The sequence below is a fragment of the Caretta caretta genome, chromosome 5, assembly GCF_965140235.1.
Source record: "Caretta caretta isolate rCarCar2 chromosome 5, rCarCar1.hap1, whole genome shotgun sequence".
Taxonomy (NCBI): domain Eukaryota; kingdom Metazoa; phylum Chordata; order Testudines; family Cheloniidae; genus Caretta; species Caretta caretta.
In genome coordinates, this window is record NC_134210.1 from 131,605,784 (window position 1) to 131,628,582 (window position 22,799).

General features: G+C 41.7%; 1 protein-coding gene and 1 long non-coding RNA gene across 8 annotated transcripts in view; both read left to right on the plus strand.

The window, feature by feature from the left end:
• The window catches only part of HOOK3 (hook microtubule tethering protein 3), a 142,980-nt gene that overhangs the window by 21,993 nt on the left and 98,188 nt on the right, over positions 1–22,799 (plus strand). For 5 of the 7 annotated variants that reach the window (XR_007356890.2, XM_048851605.2, XM_048851604.2 and 2 more), the window contains exons 2-3: positions 6,249–6,334; positions 15,096–15,168. Coding sequence is in view for 6 of the 7 variants with exons in the window: in XM_048851605.2 (XP_048707562.1) it covers positions 6,249–6,334; positions 15,096–15,168 (159 nt within the window). In the remaining variant the exon portion in view is untranslated. Of the gene's footprint in view, positions 1–6,248; positions 6,335–9,876; positions 10,066–15,095; positions 15,169–22,799 lie in introns of those variants that run through there. The other 2 variants (XM_048851607.2, XM_048851608.2) reach the window with 2 other exon arrangements.
• On the plus strand, positions 3,265–4,240 carry LOC142072240 (uncharacterized). Its single transcript, XR_012668683.1, has 2 exons — positions 3,265–3,368; positions 3,635–4,240. It is a non-coding gene; the product is annotated as an uncharacterized LOC142072240 (long non-coding RNA).

A 22,799-nucleotide genomic window follows, 5' to 3' on the forward strand; every position in this document is an offset into this window, starting at 1 on the left:
AGGCATGACCTTCCCTTGGTGAATCCATGCTGGCTGTTCCTGATCACTTTCCTCTCCTTTAAGTGCTTCAGGATTGATTCTTTGAGGACCTGCTCCATGATTTTTCTGGGGACTGAGGTGAGGCTGACTGGCCTGTAGTTCCCAAGATCCTCCTCCTTCCCTTTTTTAAAGATTGGCACTACTTTAGCCTTTTTCCAGTCATCCGGGACTTCCCCAGTTCGCCACGAGTTTTCAAAGATAATGGCCAATGGCTCTGCAATCACAGCCGCCAATTCCTTCAGCACTCTCGGATGCAACTCGTCCGGCCCCATGGACTTGTGCACGTCCAGCTTTTCTAAATAGTCCCTAACCACCTCTATCTCCACAGGGGGCTGGCCATCTCTTCCCCATTTTGTGATGCCCAGCGCAGCAGTCTGGGAGCTGACCTTGTTCGTGAAAACAGAGGCAAAAAAAGCATTGAGTACATTAGCTTTTTCCACATCCTCTGTCACTAGGTTGCCTCCCTCATTCAGTAAGGGGCCCACACTTTCCTTGGCTTTCTTCTTGTTGCCAACATACCTGAAGAAACCCTTCTTGTTACTCTTAACATCTCTTGCTAGCTGCAGCTCCAGGTGCGATTTGGCCCTCCTGATATCATTCCTACATGCCCGAGCAATATTTTTATACTCTTCCCTGGTCATATGTCCAACCTTCCACTTCTTGTAAGCTTCTTTTTTATGTTTAAGATCCGCTAGGATTTCACCATTAAGCCAAGCTGGTCGCCTGCCATATTTACTATTCTTTCGACTCATTGGGATGGTTTGTCCCTGTAACCTCAACAGGGATTCCTTGAAATACAGCCAGCTCTCCTGGACTCCTTTCCCCTTCAAGTTAGTCCCCCAGGGGATCCTGGCCATCCGTTCCCTGAGGGAGTCGAAGTCTGCTTTCCTGAAGTGCAGGGTCCGTATCCTGCTGCTTACCTTTCTTCCCTGCGTCAGGATCCTGAACTCAACCAACTCATGGTTACTGCCTCCCAGATTCCCATCCACTTTTGCTTCCCCCACTAATTCTACCCGGTTTGTGAGCAGCAGGTCAAGAAAAGCGCCCCCCCTATTTGGCTCCTCTAGCACTTGCGCCAGGAAATTGTCCCCTACGCTTTCCAAAAACTTCCTGGATTGTCTATGCACCGCTGTATTGCTCTCCCAGCAGATATCAGGAAAATTAAAGTCACCCATGAGAATCAGCATTTCTTCATCCTAGTGCACAGTCCATTTTCTTCATCCTAGTGCACAGGAGTCTTCTTGGCCAGAAGCCATCTACCTGTATAATAGCACCGCACAAACCATAGAGCTCAGTGCAGACAGCTTGCACTGCAAACAACTTCTTTCACAATTGCAAGTTTCTTTGATTGTGAACATCACAAGTATTACTAGGACAGGAGTGGCCAACCTGTGGCTCCAGAGCCACATGTGGCTCTTCAGAAGTTAATATGCGGCTTCTTGTGTAGTCACCGACTCCAGGGTTGAAGCTACAGGCTCCAACTTTCCAGTGTGCCGGGGGTGTTCACTGCTCAACCCCTGGCTCTGCCACAGGCCCTGCCCCCACTCCACTCCACTCCTTCCCACCCTCTCCCCTGAGCCTGCCGTGCTCTTGCTCCACCCTTTACCCCTCCAGAACCTCCTGCACACCACAAAACAGCTGATTGGGAACTGCGGATAGGGCATGAGAGATGCTGATCGGTGGACCTGCCGGTGGGTGTGAGGCACTGGGAGCGGGGTGAGGGAGCTGATGGGGGGCTGCTGACGTATTACTCTGGCTCTTTGGCAGTGTTCATTGGTAAATTCTGGTTCCTTCTCAGGCTCAGGTTGGTCACCCCTGTACTAGGATATCTTAAAGGAGAACCTTTATTGACTGTGTTGCTGCCCGGCTCAGATATTTGGGCCCAAATCTTATAATGGGATGAGGAGAAAATCCAGAAGCAGCTGGCCAGTGATGTTAAATGCTCTTATGTACATACAACCAGTCATCTGAATACTTGGTATAATCTGGGCTTATAAACCACACTGGGATAAAATCAAAAACCTAAAGTACAGCGTAAAGTCAGTGGACATCAGAAAACTCAAGTCCTGGCATAGAATTTTTCATTTCCACAAGGGTCTGGCTAGGAGCCTGAAGACTCACTCCTCTGCTCAGCCTAAGATGCTCCCAAACATAATGAAAAAGTACTTGGTAGCATGATTATTCAGGGGAGAAGAGAACACCATTGCCAAGTAGGAGGAACGGGGGTCAGGGAGCCTGACCAGGAGTTGCCCAGATCACAAGATCCATTTGTAGGATGGAGGCCCAGATCCTGAGATGACTGAGCTGGTTCAGCATGAGGAAGTGGAATCTAGAGATGAGAAAAGCTTTATCAGGTATGCAGCTTACTATTGTGTACAGTACTGATGGGGACTGATTTTTTTTTTCAGATTCTGGGGCTGAGAGAAATTTTTCTGGGTTCTTATGAATGCCATCCTTAATATTTGTGAATGGGCAGTTATAGCCTTATGTGAAGATGAAAGTGTCCACTTCACCTTCCCCCTGCTCTGCCAGTCCTCACTCCCTCAACCACTCCCTCCTTCATCCTCTTTGCCATAGTATAAGTAACCGCCCCACAGCAGCCCACTCAAAACCGTTATTCCCCCATAACTGGTCTGTCTTGGCCCCACCCTTCCATCCTCTCACTTGTGGTACCCTTTTCAGCTGCATGGCCTGCCAGTTACGGTAAGAGAGGAAGCGCTTGGCTTGGCACTTACAGCAGCTGGCTGTTCTATACCATATAGCCACATCCAAAATAGCAGGCACGTAATGGGGATTTTTTTTTAATGTCACATGAAACACCAATGGAAAAATAAAAACAGCTGGACCTGTAACTTACTGTAATAAGTTAATTATTGGATGCTTGCCAAAGCATTTACCTTACATTGTATTGGCTGGCCCAAATGGCATCTGGCCATTTCCATACAGCATGCACAACTTGGCTATCTGCAATCACATTAGAGTTTGTCTTTCTAATGAATGCATGAAAATGCCTGTTTATGTAATGCCAGTAAAGCAGTATAAGTACAAGTTTGGAGTGTAATTATGCAAGTAACAAGCTGTGTGCTTTGTGTTGTGAAGGGCGATCTCGTAGATCCTTCTATCCCTTATTTTACCCCATTCTGTAGCTCCTGTACTGGAGAACTGTTTGTATGGCAACTTCTCCAAAGTTAATATGAAGTTGTTGTTTTTTTTAAATAAGGCATATCAGCAAGGTAGCTAACCAAGCATCACCAGTCATGGAGCTTCTCATTGGATATCACCTACAAAAAACCAAAACCCCTCATTTTCCAAGATCCTACTTTTTTGTAGTAAGTAACTTTTTTATACCATTTTGGCATTATGCACTACATATCTCGCTTCCCCTGATCTAAAATAGTCCCACACCTCTCCATAGTTTTAAGTGTTGTGTGAGAATTGGGAACATATGTCCTTAACATTCTGTGTCGGATGGCTCTGGATTAGTTATTGGAATTTAAAAGAGAAGAGAGAGTTTGTCTCATTTGTTGACATTTCATGGGACGTGTGAGGGATTGCTGTGCGTGTTAATTCAATCATATCTTATTTTCTCTGTCAGGGCTTGCTGTCCAGCTGTGCATATTGTCCAGACTCCATGTTGGTGGCAAAGTTGAAAGGACCAATTCATCAAAGCGCAAGAGAATGTGAACAGAGAATGAGAAGGAATTTACCACTTTGAGGAGTGAGAGATGAGGCAGCCCTGAACACGCCTGGAAGGCAGAAACAGCTCCAGCAGGAGGACAGAACTCATGCGAAAATATAGACAGCAGAAATTTACAGGGAGGCAGAGTTTCAGCAGCCATTATTTAATGACTAAAGGCGCAAAAGAAACTGCTTGCAGCTCTGTCCCTACAACTAGTCTGCTCCTGCGCTGCCATGTGCTGCCCACTACCATGCCCTCCCAAAAGCAGAGAATAGAACTTTTTGGATTGGGATCTACCTCTTTGGCTCTCTCCCAGCCATTCTCCAGATGTTCAACTCCTGTTTTTGACACAGGGAAAGAAAATTGTTTCTGCAGCTGGACTCCCTTATTAAAACGAAGTTTTGTTTTTGGAAAAAAGGCATTGTTTTTTAATGTTGATGATACTTAATATAAGGTGACACTGTCTCCATTATAACATCAATAAAAAATTAACACAGCATAAATATGCTAGGTTAACATCAATGTTGTGCCATCTAGTCCTTCATTCTTCCCTGTACAAAATAAGGTATTTTCAAGTAGTCCTAAAAAGAAACAAAGCATTAGTCCTTGATGCCCTCTGTTTCAGATCTGTAGCGCTTGCTCACCAGAAGTAGTGTTCTCATCCTTCAGCTGCATCCACATGATTTTCTGGCTGTGAAAAAGTAGAGGGCAGGCTGTCTGAGCCACTCTAGTCCTTACTGGTGACCTCTCCTTTGCTTTCGCTTATGTTACGTAAAATGCAACAAGCAGATATGATCATGGTAGTATTAGTCATGGAACAGTCAACAGACAATCTACGTCTTGCTTTCAGTATCCCAGAAGCACACTTCACCACCATCCTGCATTGGCTCAGTGTGTAGTGGAATCTTCTACCTTTTGTTTATGTAGTTGGGGAAGTTTTAATGAGCCAAGGCAGTACTGGGTAGATGGGATCACCTGGGAGCACAGTGGGGATGGAAATACCCATAATGTCAATATTGTTCACTGGGAATAGTTTTTTTCACTTTTCCTGTTTTTGAGAAGTCCAGAGTTTGGTGGTGGGGGTTTGTGGTTTGTTTCAAGTCCTGGCATCATGCACTTCTCCAGGCTACTGTATGTCAATGCCCAGGGCTTCCCAGGGAGATACACTTCATCGTCATGGAAACAGTTTCCTTTCTGTTACGTATTTCTCTGCTTGTTGTGCTCAGGCACAGAATGGGCATGAGGATTCCATTAATGGCTCTGTCAGTTTGGGGAGCCCAGCCATTTAAATTATTTGGTCTCTGGCATGTTAGCAGTCTTGATCACTTGCCCTGTAACACACACAGTATTTATTACAGTGCAAACTCCTAGCACAACAGCATTCACAATGGACTTCCCAACTGGGTTTCCATCTGGACGGTAGAAAACTAGGTTAGTCGACTTCTACAGTGTTATGGCTGCTCACTCTTCTATAGTGAAGGAGAGCTCTCATCGTCTGGTACTGCTGTGTCAGGGGCAAGCTCAGCACAAAGTTCCAGGGAAGTCTCCTTTGATCTTGAAGTTCTTGCAACCTCTTGCACAAATATTGAAGTGTATATTATACTGCACATTCAAAAATGAAACCCTACCCCACCCAGTATGTGTCTCTAGTCACAGTCTGTTGACCAAAATGACTGTCACCCACCCAGCCTACTTCAGATGTATTTCTGTTATGGACTGGAAACCACCACTCACCCCCACATATGGCACTATTGACTGAGCCACATTCTGTTCCCCCAGTTCTAAGTCAGATACCAACACCTTGCATCTTAACCTCTATATTTATACCAGAGACTTCTCTCTGTCTAGATGTGTTTTTTTTTGCCACACCTATCCTAGTAATTGAGCACCTTACAATTAATAGCAAACTAACACTGGCCAATACAAATCTGCGAGTACTAGCACGATTTCACTCTCATCCCACACTAGGGAGGAGTTAATTGTTCAGAGCGCATGCATGTGTATATATAACTATATAACCATGGGAAGTCAGTGGACGGTCTAGGTGATCAGCATTTTTAGTAATCAGGCGTCTTACATATGTGCCTAAATAGGGATTTAGGATGGTGCTTGAGTGACTTAAAAGCATAGGTTCCACTAACCTTCAGTGGGATTTGTGTTCTAAATTATTAGATGCTTTCGCAAATCCCTCCTTTAGGAATGTAACTCTAGTCAGCATGCTTTGAAAATCTTGGTCAGAGCTTATAATAGAACTTCCATTGCAACCATGTCTACGAAGCTGTGTCCATGGCTCTGCGACAAGACAAACCTCAGTGTTGTGGTTCACTAAATGAAATCTAGCACTTGCAGTGTTTCCCCACTGATGGAATTAAACTTGTGCACCTTTGTGTTTTCTTTTGTTTTTCTCTCTGCCATTTGCTGTTGTTTGGTAGTAACAATACCATTGTGTTGCTTTTGAAAACTCTTTGATGTGTTAGTAAGAAATGGTTAAGGCAGGCTAATAAGAAAATTTCATTTTTCCCCCCTTCAGATCCAGACATTTAATGTTGAAGCACCATGCCAGACTGTGGAGGATTTAACGAATGGGGTTGTGATGGCCCAGGTGCTTCAAAAGATGTAAGAACAAATTGTTTAATGGTTTGTGGGGTTTTTGCATGCAGAATAGATCATTTGTAAATGTACCCAATTATCTGAATGTAAGTAAGTATGTTTTCATATTAAAAATTGACCAGTATCCAGTAAGGACTCAGCTTGCTAAACTTAGTTTGTGTTTTCACCTAAAGCATAACCAACAGTTATTTGAAAATGGAGAAAAACATCTGAAAAGTACAGTTATTTTAAGGCAAAACAAGTACCTGGTCAAAGAGTTTGTGTACGAAGTTTCCACTTTATTGAGAAATAAAATGGTTAAAACTTAAGAAGAATACTTTTTACACCGCTGTTAAAAAGTTTGATTTTAATTTGATTAATAATGCAAAATAGCTTATTAGTTGAGGACAATTTATGAAAACTACTAAACACATACTATGTCATAAATTACAATATGTTGTAGTGATAAATCTTGAGCCTGCTATACCTGTCAAAAAGTTTTAATAACTCCCCATATTGCCGTCCTTTTTAGTAGTGTCAGTGCGGAGTTCAGAGATTGAACAGACATGGGTAATTTATTATTATTTCATCTGCTGGAGTGAATCCCTTCAAGTCATGGTTGAGTCAAACCGGCAAGGCAGTGTAAGGAAACTTGATGCTCATGTAATACAAGATTTGCGTTAAACAGAGAAGGTCTATTTCTAATCCTGCCAATCTAGCACCATTCAAAGACCATTCAATTCCTAAAAGATTAAGGGGGGAGGGAACCTCTCTGTGCTTGGGATCGTCATGACTTTTTGTAATAGGCCTTTGATGGATCCAAATATGGATTAAGATGCTGTATACACTGATTCAGAATGCATCACTGTAGTTTGTTGGTAAATGAGGTTTATTTTCAAAGCTTATTTTCAAGTGTATCATACTTACCTATCCTTTATGGAGAGATTTCTGCTTCTGTTTTGAGACTAGGGATAAGCATCTGATATGGCAGGTACTTGTCCCCCACTTTACAGCAGCTGAAGAGGGCCTTCCTCTGTGGCTTCTCCTGACAGGGAGCCTGATACCCCCTGGGGTACATTTGCTGGGAATAAATCTGTCCCGAAGATCAACCCATTGGGTGCAATGGGGAGAACTGGTTGGTGGCCTGGCAACTTAGTCCCTGGGCCAGCAGAGCAACCCTATTCTCCTAAAAATGGGGGAGGTGGCTGCTGAGTCTGGCCCTACCTGGCCTCTCTGGCCTTGGGACTTGGTCAATATGGACAATAGGCATGATTCAGTATGACAATTCCTACATTCTTGTAAAGAGTCAAGGGATCAACTTTATTCCTTAATATGGGGAAGGTACAGAACATAATCAAAATAATTGCTGGGCAAAAACAAATAAACAAATCTAAAAGTAGTTTTCTGCACAAATCCTCCAAAAGGAAGATTAGGAAATCAAAAAGAATAAAAATAGGTATTAGTTTTTCATCAGCAGTCCCTTATTCCACAGAGGGAAGGAGTAGCAGTCTGCCTGCAGTACACAGGAGGAAGTGGAAGGAAACTCAGAAGTTGTCTAATATTTTGAGGCAATGCTTAAAATGTTTTGTAAGAGGACTTAATATGGAAGAATATAAATGAGGAACTGAAGAGGATAATCCTGGTTTAAAAATGAAGAAAATATTTACCTCCCCCTTGGAACTTTTAAGAAGGTCCTATGCCGTATAGTTTCATTCTGCTCTGGAGGAAATTGTATAATAGAATTTGGGAAATACAAATAAGCCCAACAGAAAAGTAATGCAAAAAAGCAGGTTTCATGGAGATTTTCCAGACATGGCTGTTTTACTGAAGTAACAAATAAAACTCTCAAAGGGCAACATCTTGGCACATATTCCACAGATAAGTTGAAGTCCTCCTACACAGAAACAGAGGCATCAGTTATGAAAGCTACGCTGCCTTGTACATGCTTTGTCAGAAAGGAATCCTGGTATGTTCAAACAATATGTCAACAGTTCTAGCTGCTCCTGAGTGTGATTAAAAACGCTCTACTATTCGAATGTTGTTGTTTAGGGGACATTAAAGAGGATGCAAAAAAGAAAACATGTGTAGTATGCCCAATTTTAAACTAGCATCATCATTACTAGTCTATGTATCATGAAAGATGAATGTCAATGTTTTAGGCCTAAAAAACAGGAAATCCACAACATAAATCAGGTATTGTAACAACATTAATCTAAAAAGGGACTCTCACCATCTGAAGCAGGAGGGAACATGACAGAATATACTGAGGGAAGGTGAGCACTTGGGATAAGAGATCTTGTTAGTAAATTTTGTAAGAATTTGAGATTCTAACTTAACCGTTCTTGAATCATGTTTCAGAACATTCATGAAGCTGAGACCATATTGTTACATTAGATACTTTAGATATTCGTTAATCATAAAGTTATGCACATGCAAGATCATAGTAGTACATTGTATAGTTTGGGTAGCCATTAATCATGAAGTGATGCATCTGCCTCATACTGTGTATGTCCCATAACTTCATCACTAATCAGCAGTTGATAGGATTATTTTCTGTATCCACCTGTTGGCCAACACATGTGGCTGACTGGTGTGTATAGTTCAAAATGGGGGTCTGTAGGAATTATGTCTTGTATGTATCAAAAATAAAACTCTTGGGTGACATGGGGAGGGAGAGCTCAGTAGTCTTATTGATCATATTTTTAACCTTTTGTTGGGCCTTGTATCTTGTACACTTCCAGGGGCAGAGTCCCAAGAAAATCAACCCTGACTTACTGTTTCCAGCTGCACAGGGGATATTTATTTATTTATGGTGTGTAGTCATCATAGGTAAAATGTGTACAGTATAAAATTTGTATTTCCATAGCAGCATTGAAATGGAATGATGCTTTAGTGATTGTTCTTGTTATCACTCCCCCCCGCCCCCCCAGCTTCAGTGAATGCTAGCTTGAATTCACTTTCCCCATGCAACCAGTGATTTGTAATAAAGGTCAACTAAGCAATTTGTAAGTTCAGGTGATAACCCCCATACAATAATTTGGGCCCGTCTAAATAGACTTTATGGCTGTCAAAGCTCCTGTTAATTGAACTTCATTGCAGAGGCATGCTAGATGGCAAATTTCTAGTTCCTGATATACATACATCGGTTTCACAATAATTTTGAATGTCTTACTGCTGAGAAACGCTTCGGAGCAAAAGAGTCTTAATATCAGCTGATTTTGAATTTTTTCAGAGTAGTCATCAGGTATTAAATCATTTGAAAAGAAAATTACAATTGCTTCTTCTTTTGTAGTGTGGTTGCCTCGATGGATTCTTTTAGGTTCTCAGATATCTATGGCAGTAAACACAGTAGCCAGTGATCACCTATGTCTCAGAAAGCTTGCCCATAAATCTAACACGTTATGAGTATCTCTAAGTATTCAGTTGGTAAGGTGATTGGGAACCATTAGGCAAAACCATTTTAGAAAATACAGAGGAAAAACATTGGCTCCCATCAGCTATTTAAAAATATATATATATAATTTGAAACAGCCAGTAAAGTTTTCCTTTTGCTCCTTCAATTCAAACAGGTACCACAGAAAGGACTCTTAGTCCAGAGGCAGGCGGGACTGTTCAAGCAAAGGAGGGGGAGTCCAGGGCTGACTTCTCCAGTCCACCATTCCTTCTAGATCAGCAGCATGACTCCCACTCCTGTCCCAAGACAACCAACTAATTGGGGGAAAACTGTCGCAGGAGTAGAAATGCATGACAGGAGACAGGTGGGTGCTAGAAGTTATTCAGAAGAGTTGTTGGGTAAATTTAAAACAAAGATTTGAGCACTCCAGCAACATCCTTGAATTCAGTGAAGAGCAAATTCACTTCAGAAGCCAATAGATCACTTACTGCGAATAGGTGCTATAGAGCCAGTACCACAGACGTGATGTCTGGTGCTTACTCCTAGTTATCTTCAGTAATCCCCAAGAAGACTTGAAGGGTTGTGAGAGTTTGATGTGAAAATCTCTCAACTAGTGCACCTTATTAGAATGGAGAGCTGAAGTCAATCGGGTGACTTAGACTATTTCATCATATCAGTCCCTTTGAGAAAGGTAAACTGTATTATCCCTGCCTGAATTTTTTGAGGGTTGCTCTGCACAACTGCCTCCAGTATAAGGTCCTATATCTGAATGTGTCTTCTGCCCATGTGTGTTCACTATGATCCTAGTAATATCAATATCTTACTTCATGGGGGAAGAAGAGAGAATTATATCCATTTCTAGATGGCATCAAGAGTTTCATCAAGAGAAATCAGTCAATTTTGTAAAAGAGCATCAAGAAAGCAGAGTGTTGCTGAAGAAAATATCCACTTAAGGTGCTATTAGACTCCTGACAGGGTGTCAGTTTTCCATGAGTAACCAAAATACAGTCAGCAAGAACACAGCTAATTGGATCAGACAGAGTGTTGGATAGTAATCTGAAGATGTTGGGCATGCTAGTTTCCTGCATCACTGTAGTGATCCGGGCCCATCTCCATATGTGGATTAGGCTGGCACGTCTTGTCACTGAAGCTCATGATGTTTGAAGTTCTGAACACAATAGTATCTGTTTCCCTGTCAGTTTATGAACCTCTGCTTTGATGGAAGGGACTGACCAAATGTTCATCAGGGCAGATTACAGTAGAACTAGAGAGGCAAAACCAAGTCAATATTTTCTGTATTGGGACAGTGCTCGCTATTCTTGCCACGGTAGCCTTTTCCTGGAGGGAGCTCTAGCCAAACTCATGGTTGGCATTCCATGACAATCAGAGAATCTAGGTTACGTTTTGAATGGAGAGTTTACCAGCCTGCCAGTGACTGGAACCCTCACTGGGAGTGAAGTGTCCTTCCTGGGCAAGTACAAAAGGGAGCTGTGGAAAAAGATTCACTCATTTATGGATTCTCCCTCTAAAATGAAATATGAGACATTTAAGACTAAAATGCATATGCAGAGATGGACAAATATCAGGTGTGGGCATCCTGTTTTTTTTGACCCCTCCCAAGAAGACAGTAAGGGCAGTTGTCTGTTTGGTATTCATACTACACTCATTGCTGAGGAAGGCATAGATGATAGCTACTCTTGACTATCAGAATATTATCCTACGGACTGAGCAGAACTGAGGTTGACACCAAGTTTTACACCGTTTCACTAGTGATTGGCATATTTGTTTAATAATTTTCATGACTGTCATTCAGCAAGCTCCTCAAAATCATTTCCCTGCTCATGAGCAGTGTCTCATTCTTGTCCGGCTTAAATTTCAAACCAGCTGTCTCAAAGGAGAATGTAAAACTAGGGTGTCAGCATAAGGATGGCACTGCAGCCTGAAGTGATTGAAGATGTCCAGTAAGTGGCCTCCCATAGCCATTAAATGACTGGGGTGGTAGGAGGAAAATCTTGTGGCAGAACACAGGAGAATACAATAAGAACTCCTTGACAGCAAGGCACAGGTGATCATTCACTGCCCCCTTGATAAGTCACTCATATGAACCAATGCAGCATGGTCAGTAAGTCTGCTGAAAGATATAACAAGATCAACTTGGACACCTGACTTTTGTTCATAGCCGAGATCAACCAAAGATACTAGTGTAGTTTTTTAGGTTTATCCAGCCCTCATGTAACTGGAATCTATATCGTGCTACAGTTGTCCAGCTGATATTTTCTCACTAAATCTCCAGAATGGGGAGATTTGGGACTAAATGGAAAACAGAGTAAAACAGAAGATGACTTCTTGTGCAAGGTGTTAAACACCACTTACTTTAAAAGAGGCTGGCATGATGCTTTCATGTAGTCATTAATAATCTTTGTCAATAGTGGAACCAAGCTTTCCTTCCTGGATTTACCTGTTCATGAGAGAGAAGGGTTCATTTCACAGCTAATTGGACAAAGTCTATTTCACACACATAGTGAGATCTATCAGCAAAACCAGATGAAACTCTACTATATATTTTGCATTTGCTGTTTCATGCTTTTGTACTCTTGTGTCCGTAGTCATGGATCTGAGCTATGTCTCTGAATGGGAGCAGTCTGGAGTCATAAGATTGCCTAGTACTTAAAATCATTCTTCCAGTTATGTGTTTTTAGATGCTGTCAGAGAAAAAGAAATATGCCTTAGCCTTCATCATAGTTTCTGTAGAGGAATGTGTAATATAGCACCTGGAATCTGTTGAGTTGAGACACTTTCACCATTGTGATCTTCTGTCTCCTTTGCCATGTAATCTATCACAGACCATTTGTTAACTCTGAGGACATTGTAGAGAAAGGGGATACCTGGGAGCTAGTGTAGCAGAAGAAAGAGGACAAAAATTTGTATGGTCTAGCCATCAAAGCGCTAATCTAATGGTTGGCCAGCTGTATCTGAGTTTCGAGCTTTATTTGGATCACAAGGCACATTAGTGGATTTGATAGATTTAAAATAAATGGACCATCCCAAAAGATCACAAAGTGGCTAAGACTTAATAACCGATATACTTTTTTCATATAGGATTCACTTCAACACCACTGGATCGAACAAAGCAATAACAGTGCACAGTGGCAGCACAACTTTTTAAGTCCGCAATCTAAGAATACTTTTTCTTCTTGAAACTGCCTGGATGTTTACCCATTTTGGAGACTCACTAGAGAAGTAGATCCTAATAGCCATACTCGTTCAAAAAGTGCCATCAGTTTTCTGGCTACTGGTGGTCAGATTTTGATTTCATTTGTCATAAAAAATGTGGGGGCCCCTATAGCAAAGTGCTCCGTGAAACTATGCTAGGGGGCATTGCTTTATGCTGATTAAGATGCGGAAATGTCACCTACTAAATCACTAATTTTTTTTATTGTTGTTCCCTTTGTCTCTTCTTCGTTCTGTTTGGCTGTTTGCTTTCTGCTTCATTCTGAGTGAGTGTGAGAGAGAGAGAGAGAGAACATGATTTTGGATACTTGTTTACTGGAACTGACGGTTACATTTAGTTCCTGGCCTCTTTGTAGGTGGGAACATAACTATCAAAAATCTGTGTTGGAAAATGTGATTTTTGAATAAACAGTTACCAGTAAGAAACATTCGCTCTTTTTAGCTAGTCTCTGAACCTTGGGGAGAAAGCCCTAGCAGTTGCTCAGGGAAGATGTCTGCCAGAGGGATAGAAAACAGAGGTGAACAGAAAATATAATGGCAGATTATACAAAACAATAGTGTGCCCTCGTTGAGTACTGTTTTCTATCTTGGTTGCTTCACCTCAGGAGCCAAACTTGGAAAAAACTTGAAAGAAGGGTGACTGTAATAAAAAAAAAAAAAAAAAAAAAAAGTTAAAGGTTTGACGGGGCTTACAAGGAAAATGCTGGGATTTTTATAGGATAGAAGGGAAAACAATTAAGCAGATGCTCAGAGGTAAATATAAACTAAGTGCTCCTTTTCAACTTTTTCCACTGTATGAGAATGGGTTTATTTGGGTTTTTTGGTTGAAATTGAAGGGATTACATTTTTAAAGAAATATTTAAAGTTAGTATGTGGGAACTCACTGCTCCAGGAATTCATAAGAAGTACGTGTGTTTGGATTTAAAAAGTCTATTAATTGTATCAATAATAACATACAAGTATGCAAGCTAAATATGGTTATTGTAAGATAATTCAGACTTCATGATTCCAGGCATTAGGTGATTGCTTGTGAGGATTGGAAAGAAAATTTTCCATTTGCAGAACATGGTACAAATTGGCTAGGTGCTTTGTCCAGTTATGCTGGAAGAAGGACAGGAAATGTTTGATGTGGTTTAATTAGGCCGCAACTTTATTCTTAAATGTCTGGGAGTCCTGACAGATAAAAGTGTACAATGCAGGTTATCATTTTAATATATACATGATGGGCCATCCCGCTTACCCATCCTCATCCCCAGCCAACCCAATTCTGGGACTTTACCATCTCTCCCCCTTGAATAAGGGTGGGGGGGTTATAAAGAGGGAGGGGGTTGGCTCCCTGCCATACCAATCATAGGAGCCCTGAACCATCCCCTCCCCTCCAGTTCTGCTCTTTTAAAGAATACCTCCCTTAAATCGGTTACCAATCCTTTTTATCTGATCACTGTATCCCTTCCCTACGGAGTACCTACACTTGGACATCTACCCCACGTTTACATAAAGAGTTGCGACATCATAGCCTAACTCCCATTTCATGTTCACCCTAACTAAGCTCCTCTAATCCTTGTGTGGGGAAGGTGAAAAAAACCCACTTCACCTTGGCTAATGTGATGAGGGAAAAATTCCATCTGTGCCCCCTGAAAAAGGAGTGAGCAGAGGAATGCCCACAGCAGATCCTGATAAAACCTAGTATTTCACCACTTCTGTGGGTGGGAGGGTGGGTGCTGCTCTGTCTGGTCCAGGTAAAAGAGGGCTTTTCCTGCACCGGCATGGACCTATATAATTGTCCCTCTATTCCAGTCACTGGCAGGGGGTGGGTCAGTATCCGCATGCTGACCTGGTCTGCCACTGCAGCAGAAAGTCACTCGCTTTCTCTTTACCACTCAAAGGGGCACGCACCTTTTACAATAAGCCAGACAATGGCCCCCACGGCTTAGGTGTCATTTTAAGAGTATTACAGTCACCTCAAAAGTACTAGGTAAGTATTGGAGGCATTCGGATAACAGTATGATGAGCGTGATATAAATATTTAGATAGATTATATTAATATCTATATGTGTATATGCATTTAAATGAACATCAGTATAGGATTCATCTGGAATCTCTAGCTTGTTAGTACTAGAAATTGGTGTTTTTAACATATATGCTACTTTTATTTATTTTCAGAGATCCAGCATACTTTGATGAAAACTGGTTAAACAGAATCAAAACAGAAGTAGGAGATAATTGGAGACTAAAGGTATTTTCTTCATGCTTTGCTTTTCTACAGTCAGTATTTTAGTTCTTAATAAAATATTTTTTCAGTATTAACTTATTCCTAAATTAAAATATTAGCTTACAGTAGAAGATATCAAACTAACTGTAGTAAATGTAATTAAGGATTTCTCATTATCTAAAGTTGTTGGCTCTTTTAGAGTTTAATTCAATGTCAAAAACCAAGTTAATGATGTAAATCCATTTCAGTAATTGGAGAAAACTTATCAGAAAAATAAACCTTAAAAGAGCTTTGAAAATTTTTTTTAAAGAAAATTTCAACAGGTAGGAAATTTGAATGAAGGTAAAAAATAATTTTTTTTTTAATTGCTAAGTATGGAAATGCCCAACCAATTACCCTAAAAATCTTAAGTGCACTTCAGAAAAGACTGTGGAAAAATGACATCTTACTACTCTGCTTCTAAGGTATATTCAGTCATATCTATGATAAAGAGGTAAAATGATGTTATTCTTTACTACAGTGTCCACTCAACTGTGGAAGAGCAAACTATTCTGGTTTGGATTTTGCATAATCATCAGATTTGTTAACTAATTTCTAGTTCCACAATCACTTGTGCAACTCAGTCACCTTGTAATAATATCTTCAATTACACTTTTTTACAAATCCTCAAGTCAATAGAGATTGCACAGGTGTAGTGGAGGGTAGTTTTCGACCTCCACAAACTAGAAAGAACACAGCTAGATGCTGAGATCCCAATGTGGGTTTGAGGAAAAATACCTTCAGTTGTAAATTGAACAAATTTGATCTGAAGATCATTGAGATGTAATCAGATGTGCAACCCTACAATGACAGGTTTCAGAGTAGAAGCCCTGTTAGTCTGTATCCTCAAAAAAACCAGGAGTACTTGTGGCACCTTAGAGACTAACAAATTTAATCCCATTTCAGGATAGAACCATAGGTGAAAGGTAAACTGCTATCAAAAAGTTGTTTGTGCCTCTTTATTGCTCTTCACCTTTTTCCATAAAAAGGTTGTTTGCTTGTTTTTCCTCCTAGAAATAACAAGCCTCGACTGCTGTTTTTCTTGATCAACTGGAGAACTACTGTCCATAATATCACAATAGGCTGAAAGTTCAACTGCAGCTTTTGCAGATCCCTGTTGAAATTGGGGGAAGGGAACTTTCTCGTACCAGTTTGTCAGGAGTTTGAATTTGACATGAAGGGGAGTGTTCCCCCAAAAAAGTTTAAAGCAGCCGTATTAAACTCTTCCCCTCCTAAATGAAGAGAGGGAAAGCAGCTGAGGTTTGTCCATTGATGTCAGAATCTTAGTAGTTTTTCAATCCTCCACTTTATAAATAAGAATGTGAAGAGCTAATACTTTTCATGCAAGGAGTGTATTAAAGGAAACAAACAAAAAAACCCCAACAACAATGCAACCTTTGAGACCTTCGTAAAAATAATAAAGGGCACAAACAAAATATTTAACTCTTCCTTTTGTAGCCTCGCCACTTGCAGGGATCCTTGATATAAGGAGTATGCATATCTGACAAGTAACACAGTTACAGTTTGTCTTCAGCTCTCTATATATTGGTCATTTAAAACGTGGTGAGTGGGGACATCTTCAGTATGTATACTTAGATGGCTTACCTCCAGATTTAAGATGTCAGTAGCACATATCTGTGAACATCCTTAATAGTAAAAACAACAAGGAGTCCTTGTGGCACCTTAGAGACTAACAAACTTATTTGGGCATAAGCTTTCGTGGGCTATAACCCACTTCATCAGATGCATGGAGTAAAAAATACACTAGGCAGGTACAAATATACAGCACATGAAAAGATGAGAGTTGCCTTACCAAGTAGGGGGTCAGTGCTAACGAGGCCAATTCAATCAGGGTGGATGTGGCCCATTTCCAACAGTTGACAAGAAGGTGTGAGTATCAACCAAGTCTTTATTTGGGCCTAATTTGATGGTGTCAAGTTTGGAAATTAATTCCAGTTCTGCAGTTTCTCATTGAAGTCTGTTTTTGAAGTTTTTTTGTTGAAGCATTTTGTACACTATCCCACAAGGCTCTGTTATAGTGAATAGAAGAATATTCTGACTGTGTCAGGCACAAGGTAGAGCTTTGTTCCCTGTCTCCAATGTTGCATGGTGTAGTAGTCAAACACTTACACTAGAAGTACAAATCAGTGAAGGTATCCAAGTCTGGGGAATAGATGATGAGGTAGAATACTATGCAGCTGATCTTGTTTTCCTGATGCTCCCCCCACGCTGATGACATCCTACTCCAGGTGCCATTGTCATTGAGGAATTTAGTAAATTACACGGTTATAAATTGAACCTTAAATCAGAGTTTTGATTGTACATTGGAGCTGTGCAAGAATGCATGGCTCAGTGCTACGTTAGCACACACTTAGATTAAGTATTTGATCATCATAATCTCTTTGATTTGGTCTGAAATCCAAATATTGAATTATTAGCCTTCTCACTTAATCAGTTTTAAAGTGATTTGAATCACTGGGCAAATTTACCAATAACTATGAAGGACAGAGTTGTCCTATTAAAAATGTAGTGTCCTTTTACTATACCAGTGGCAAACTTATCTGTATGATTGAATACTAAAGATTATTCTCAAATTCTGAAGGAACATAAATTGCGTAGGCAGGTCTTAATATTCCCAGTTGCGGAGCACACTTTTGGCTTCAGAGACAGAGAAAAAGGGTAGGAAAAGACCATCGGGGACACATTATAGCACTGGGTACAGGCAGAGCTGTATATACTAGAATTCATTCAACTAGGTAATGCACTGTATCTTAAAATGGACCAAATTTTTTTATTATGTTAAATGCCACTATGTATGTCATTATACTTCTATGTAATAGAATTAAGGAAAGATGCCACATTTCATATGCAAAATTTTGGATAACCACAGTCATTGGTAATCCATCTTTTCTATTGGTAATGAACACCCAGCTTATCAATTTTGGTTTACGAAATAGGTTTTTGGGTTTTTTTGTAAAAATCTCTAAAAATGAAAAGATAATTATCTCTTGCCTTGCTTAGTGCAAGAGAAATCCACTTTGCATAATTATATTTTAGATTGCATGCAGAACAGAGATTTTCTATTAAAAACACATTTTGGAAACAGAATGCCAATCATTGTAACTGGGAAACAGCACAAAAAAATATTTCATTCTGTTACCAAGGCCTTGCAGTTGTGAACTTCCCTAAACCACAAACTTCAATATTTCAGTGTTCAAAAGATATAGGAATACCTTTATCTGAGGAGGACTGGTCAGTTTGAAAAGCAGTTGATAACATTACTGTGCATAATGACTTGAGACAGACGCAAATGTCCATAGGTGTTTTATTTCATCACATTTTATGTCTGTGCAGAATATTATTGAATGTGTGGGGGATGGGAACAAAAACTTGGATAATGTCCTCTTTTTCTCATTCACTATGGTAGTTTTCAGAAATTCATAAATTTTGGGGAAAAGTTGAGCAATAAGTTCCCAGTTATCTCCTGTTTGATCCCAAGCTTTTTGTCCTAGATATTTGCCTGGGCAATCAGACTGCAGCATTTGTTTAAAAATGTCATTTATTTCCATTAGTACTAGCAGACTGTGTGTTCAAATATTGGGTAACATTGTCCAACCTTATAATGATAGTTTCTGTTAGACTTTCTACCCCTAGAACAGAACATTGGATGTCTTGTGGAAAGGGAGGACGTTTTCAAAGATGAATGGCTCTCAGTTTGAAACAGTTTAGGCAAAATGGAATAATCTATTAAATTATGATATAGACTGTTTAAGACTATAACCAAATCTGGACTCTTGAAAACTATTTTTTTGATTCTTGTTCTAGTGTAGTTTTATACCACTTTGTGATACTTTGATTATTTAATTCTCTGTTTGTGCAGCAGCACAAATAAAGTTTGGCTTTAAAAAATGATGACTGCTGGACCTGAGTTAGGTGTGTTCCATCCCAACAGCACTCTGTCTTACATTAAATAAATTGGATCTGTCTTCCAAGCCCTAAGATCACATTGACATTGAGTTTTGTTCCACTGCCTCAGCTGGGTGGGATGTAACAAGCATAGAACTGGGTACCATCACCATTCATTATAGTCCTTTCCATGGTCTACTATCATCCTACATAAGAGAGTCCTCTGGGAGAGGAGCAGTTGCTAACAAATTACCCTTTCAGTTCTCTCAGACAGATAGGAACAGAACCTCCTGCTAGGATCGGCAGGTAAGACTGCAGAATCTCATGGTCATCCACATGAAAGGCTGTGAATTGGTCTGAAAGAGCCTGCACAGACACTTATCTTCATGGCAAGAAGGCGATCAGTGATTAACACAATTAGCTTAGTTTCCACTAAGCCCCAGCTTCTGAACCAGTGCTGCTTCTTTGAGTGATGGTACCTATTGTGTATTCCACACATGCCATGCATTTGGTTCCAGAAGTGTTTCCAAAGTGTGCCAACTTAGCTACTTTGTCACTAGGTTTAGTGACTTTTTGGTTTCCTTAGTGAGGAAATAATTGTCAACGTGACCAGTGACAAATCTAGTGACTTTCACTGCTGGTTATAGTGACATTCAGAGAAATAAATCACTAATATGTATCACCAAATCATTCACAAACAGCTCAATAGTGTTAATAAAATCATTTCCATTCTCTTCTTATGACATTCTGTTGCACACCAAGTTAATGTTGTTATGTCTCAGTTGTTGTGACAATACTGCTATATAGGTCAGTATCCTGGAGTATGCGGAAGATTGATAAATGAAAGATACTGACTGCAGAAATGAACTGGCTGAGGGGAATACTGAGAATTTCAAGACTGCAGAAAATAATAAATGAAGTGATAAGAAAACAGGGCAAGAAGTAACTCTGTTACAGAAGATTCAAGAAAGACTGCAGTGGTTCGGACATGTGCCCAAGATGCATGTAGGGAGGATACCGTACATGGCAATTCCTTTCAGAGTGTAAGGGTATGTCTACACTACGGAATAAGGTCGAATTTATAGAAGTCATTTTTTTAGAAATCTGTTTTATATATTCGAGTGTGTGTGTCCCCACAGAAAATGCTCTAAGTGCATTAAGTGCATTAACTCGGCAGAGTGCTTCCACAGTACCGAGGCTATAGTCGACTTCTGGAGCATTGCACTGTGGATAGCTATCCCACAGTTCCCGCAGTCTCCACTGCCCATTGGAATTCTGGGTTGAGATCCCAATGCCTGATGGGGCTAAAACATTGTCGCGGGTGGTTCTGGGTACATATCGTCAGGCCCCCGTTCCCTCCCTCTCTCCGTGAAAGCAAGGGCAGACAATCGTTTCGCGCCTTTTTTCCTGAGTTACCTGTGCAGACGCCATACCACGGCAAGCATGGAGCCCGCTCAGGTAACCGTGACCCTATGTCTTCTGGGTGCTGGCAGACGCGGTAAGGCTTTGCTACACAGCAGCAGCAACCCCTTGCCTTGTTGCAGCAGACGGTACAGTACGACTGGTAGCCGTCATCGTCATGTCCGAGGTGCTCCTGGCCACGTCGGCTGGGAGCGCCTGGGCAGACATGGGCGCAGGGACTAAATTTGGAGTGACTTGACCAGGTCATTCTCTTTAGTCCTGCAGTCAGTCCTGTTGAACCGTCTTATGGTGAGCAGGCAGGAGATACGGATTGCTAGCAGTTGTACTGTACCATCTTCTGCCGGGCAGGCAAGAGATGAGGATGGCTAGCAGTCGTACTGTACCATCTTCTGCCGAGCAGCCATGAGATGTGGATGGCATGCAGTCCTTCTGCACCGTCTGCTGCCATGTAAAAGCAACCGCGATGTAAAAGATAGATGGAGTGGATCAAAACAAGAAATAGTGTTTGTTTTGTACTCATTTGCCTCCTCCCCTGTCTAGGGGACTCATTCCTCTAGGTCACACTGCAGTCACTCACAGAGAAGGTGCAGCGAGGTAAATCTAGCCATGTATCAATCAGAGGCCAGGCTAACCTCCTTGTTCCAATAAGAACAATAACTTAGGTGCACCATTTCTTATTGGAACCCTCCGTGAAGTCCTGCCTGAAATACTCCTTGATGTAAAGCCACCCCCTTTGTTGATTTTAGCTCCTTGAAGCCAACCCTGTAAGCCGTGTCATCAGTCGCCCCTCCCTCCATCAGAGCAACGGCAGACAATCATTCCGCGCCTTTTTTCTGTGCGGACGCCATACCAAGGCAGGCATGGAGACCGCTCAGCTCACTTTGGCAATTAGAAGCACGTTAAACACCCCACGCATTATCCAGCAGTATATACAGCACCAGAACCTGGCAAAGCGATACCGGGCGAGGAGGCGACGTCAGCGCGGTCACGTGAGTGATCAGGACATGGACACAGATTTCTCTGAAAGCATAAGCCCTGCCAATGCATACATCATGGTGCTAATGGGGCAGGTTCATGCTGTGGAACGCCGATTCTGGGCTCGGGAAACAAGCACAGACTGGTGGGACCGCATAGTGTTGCAGGTCTGGGACGATTCCCAGTGGCTGCGAAACTTTTGCATGCGTAAGGGCACTTTCATGGAACTTTGTGACTTGCTTTCCCCTGCCCTGAGGCGCATGAATACCAAGATGAGAGCAGTCCTCACAGTTGAGAAGCGAGTGGCAATAGCCCTGTGGAAGCTTGCAACGCCAGACAGCTACCGGTCAGTTGGTAATCAATTTGGAGTGGGCAAATCTACTGTTGGGGCTGCTGTGATGCAAGTAGCCCACGCAATCAAAGATCTGCTGATATCAAGGGTAGTGACCCTGGGAAATGTGCAGGTCATAGTGGATGGCTTTGCTGCAATGGGATTCCCTAACTGTGGTGGGGCCATAGACGGAACCCATATCCCTATTTTGGCACCAGAGCACCAAGCCGCTGAGTACATAAACCGCAAGGGGTACTTTTCAATAGTGCTGCAAGCTCTGGTGGATCACAAGGGACGTTTCACCAACATCAACGTGGGATGGCCGGGAAAGGTACATGACGCTCGCATCTTCAGGAACTCTGGTTTGTTTCAAAAGCTGCAGGAAGGGACTTTATTCCCAGACCAGAAAATAACTGTTGGGGATGTTGAAATGCCTATAGTTATCCTTGGGGACCCAGCCTACCCCTTAAAGCCATGGCTCATGAAGCCGTACACAGGCAGCCTGGACACAGTAGTCAGGAGCTGTTCAACTACAGGCTGAGCAAGTGCAGAATGGTGGTAGAATGTGCATTTGGACGTTTAAAGGCGCGCTGGCGCAGTTTACTGACTCGCTTAGACCTCAACGAAACCAATATTCCCACTGTTATTACTGCTTGCTGTGTGCTCCACAATATCTGTGAGAGTAGGGGGAAACGTTTATGGTGGGGTGGGAGGTTGAGGCAAATCGCCTGGCTGCTGGTTACGCGCAGCCAGACACCAGGGCGGTTAGAAGAGCACAGGAGGGCGCGGTACGCATCAGAGAAGCTTTGAAAACCAGTTTCATGACTGTCCAGGCTACGGTGTGAAAGTTCTGTTTGTTTCTCCTTCATGAAATCCCCCGCCCCTTGGTTCACTCTACTTCCCTGTAAGCTAACCACCCTCCCCTCCTCCCTTTAATCATTGCTTGCAGAGGCAATAAAGTCATTGTTGAGTCACATTCATG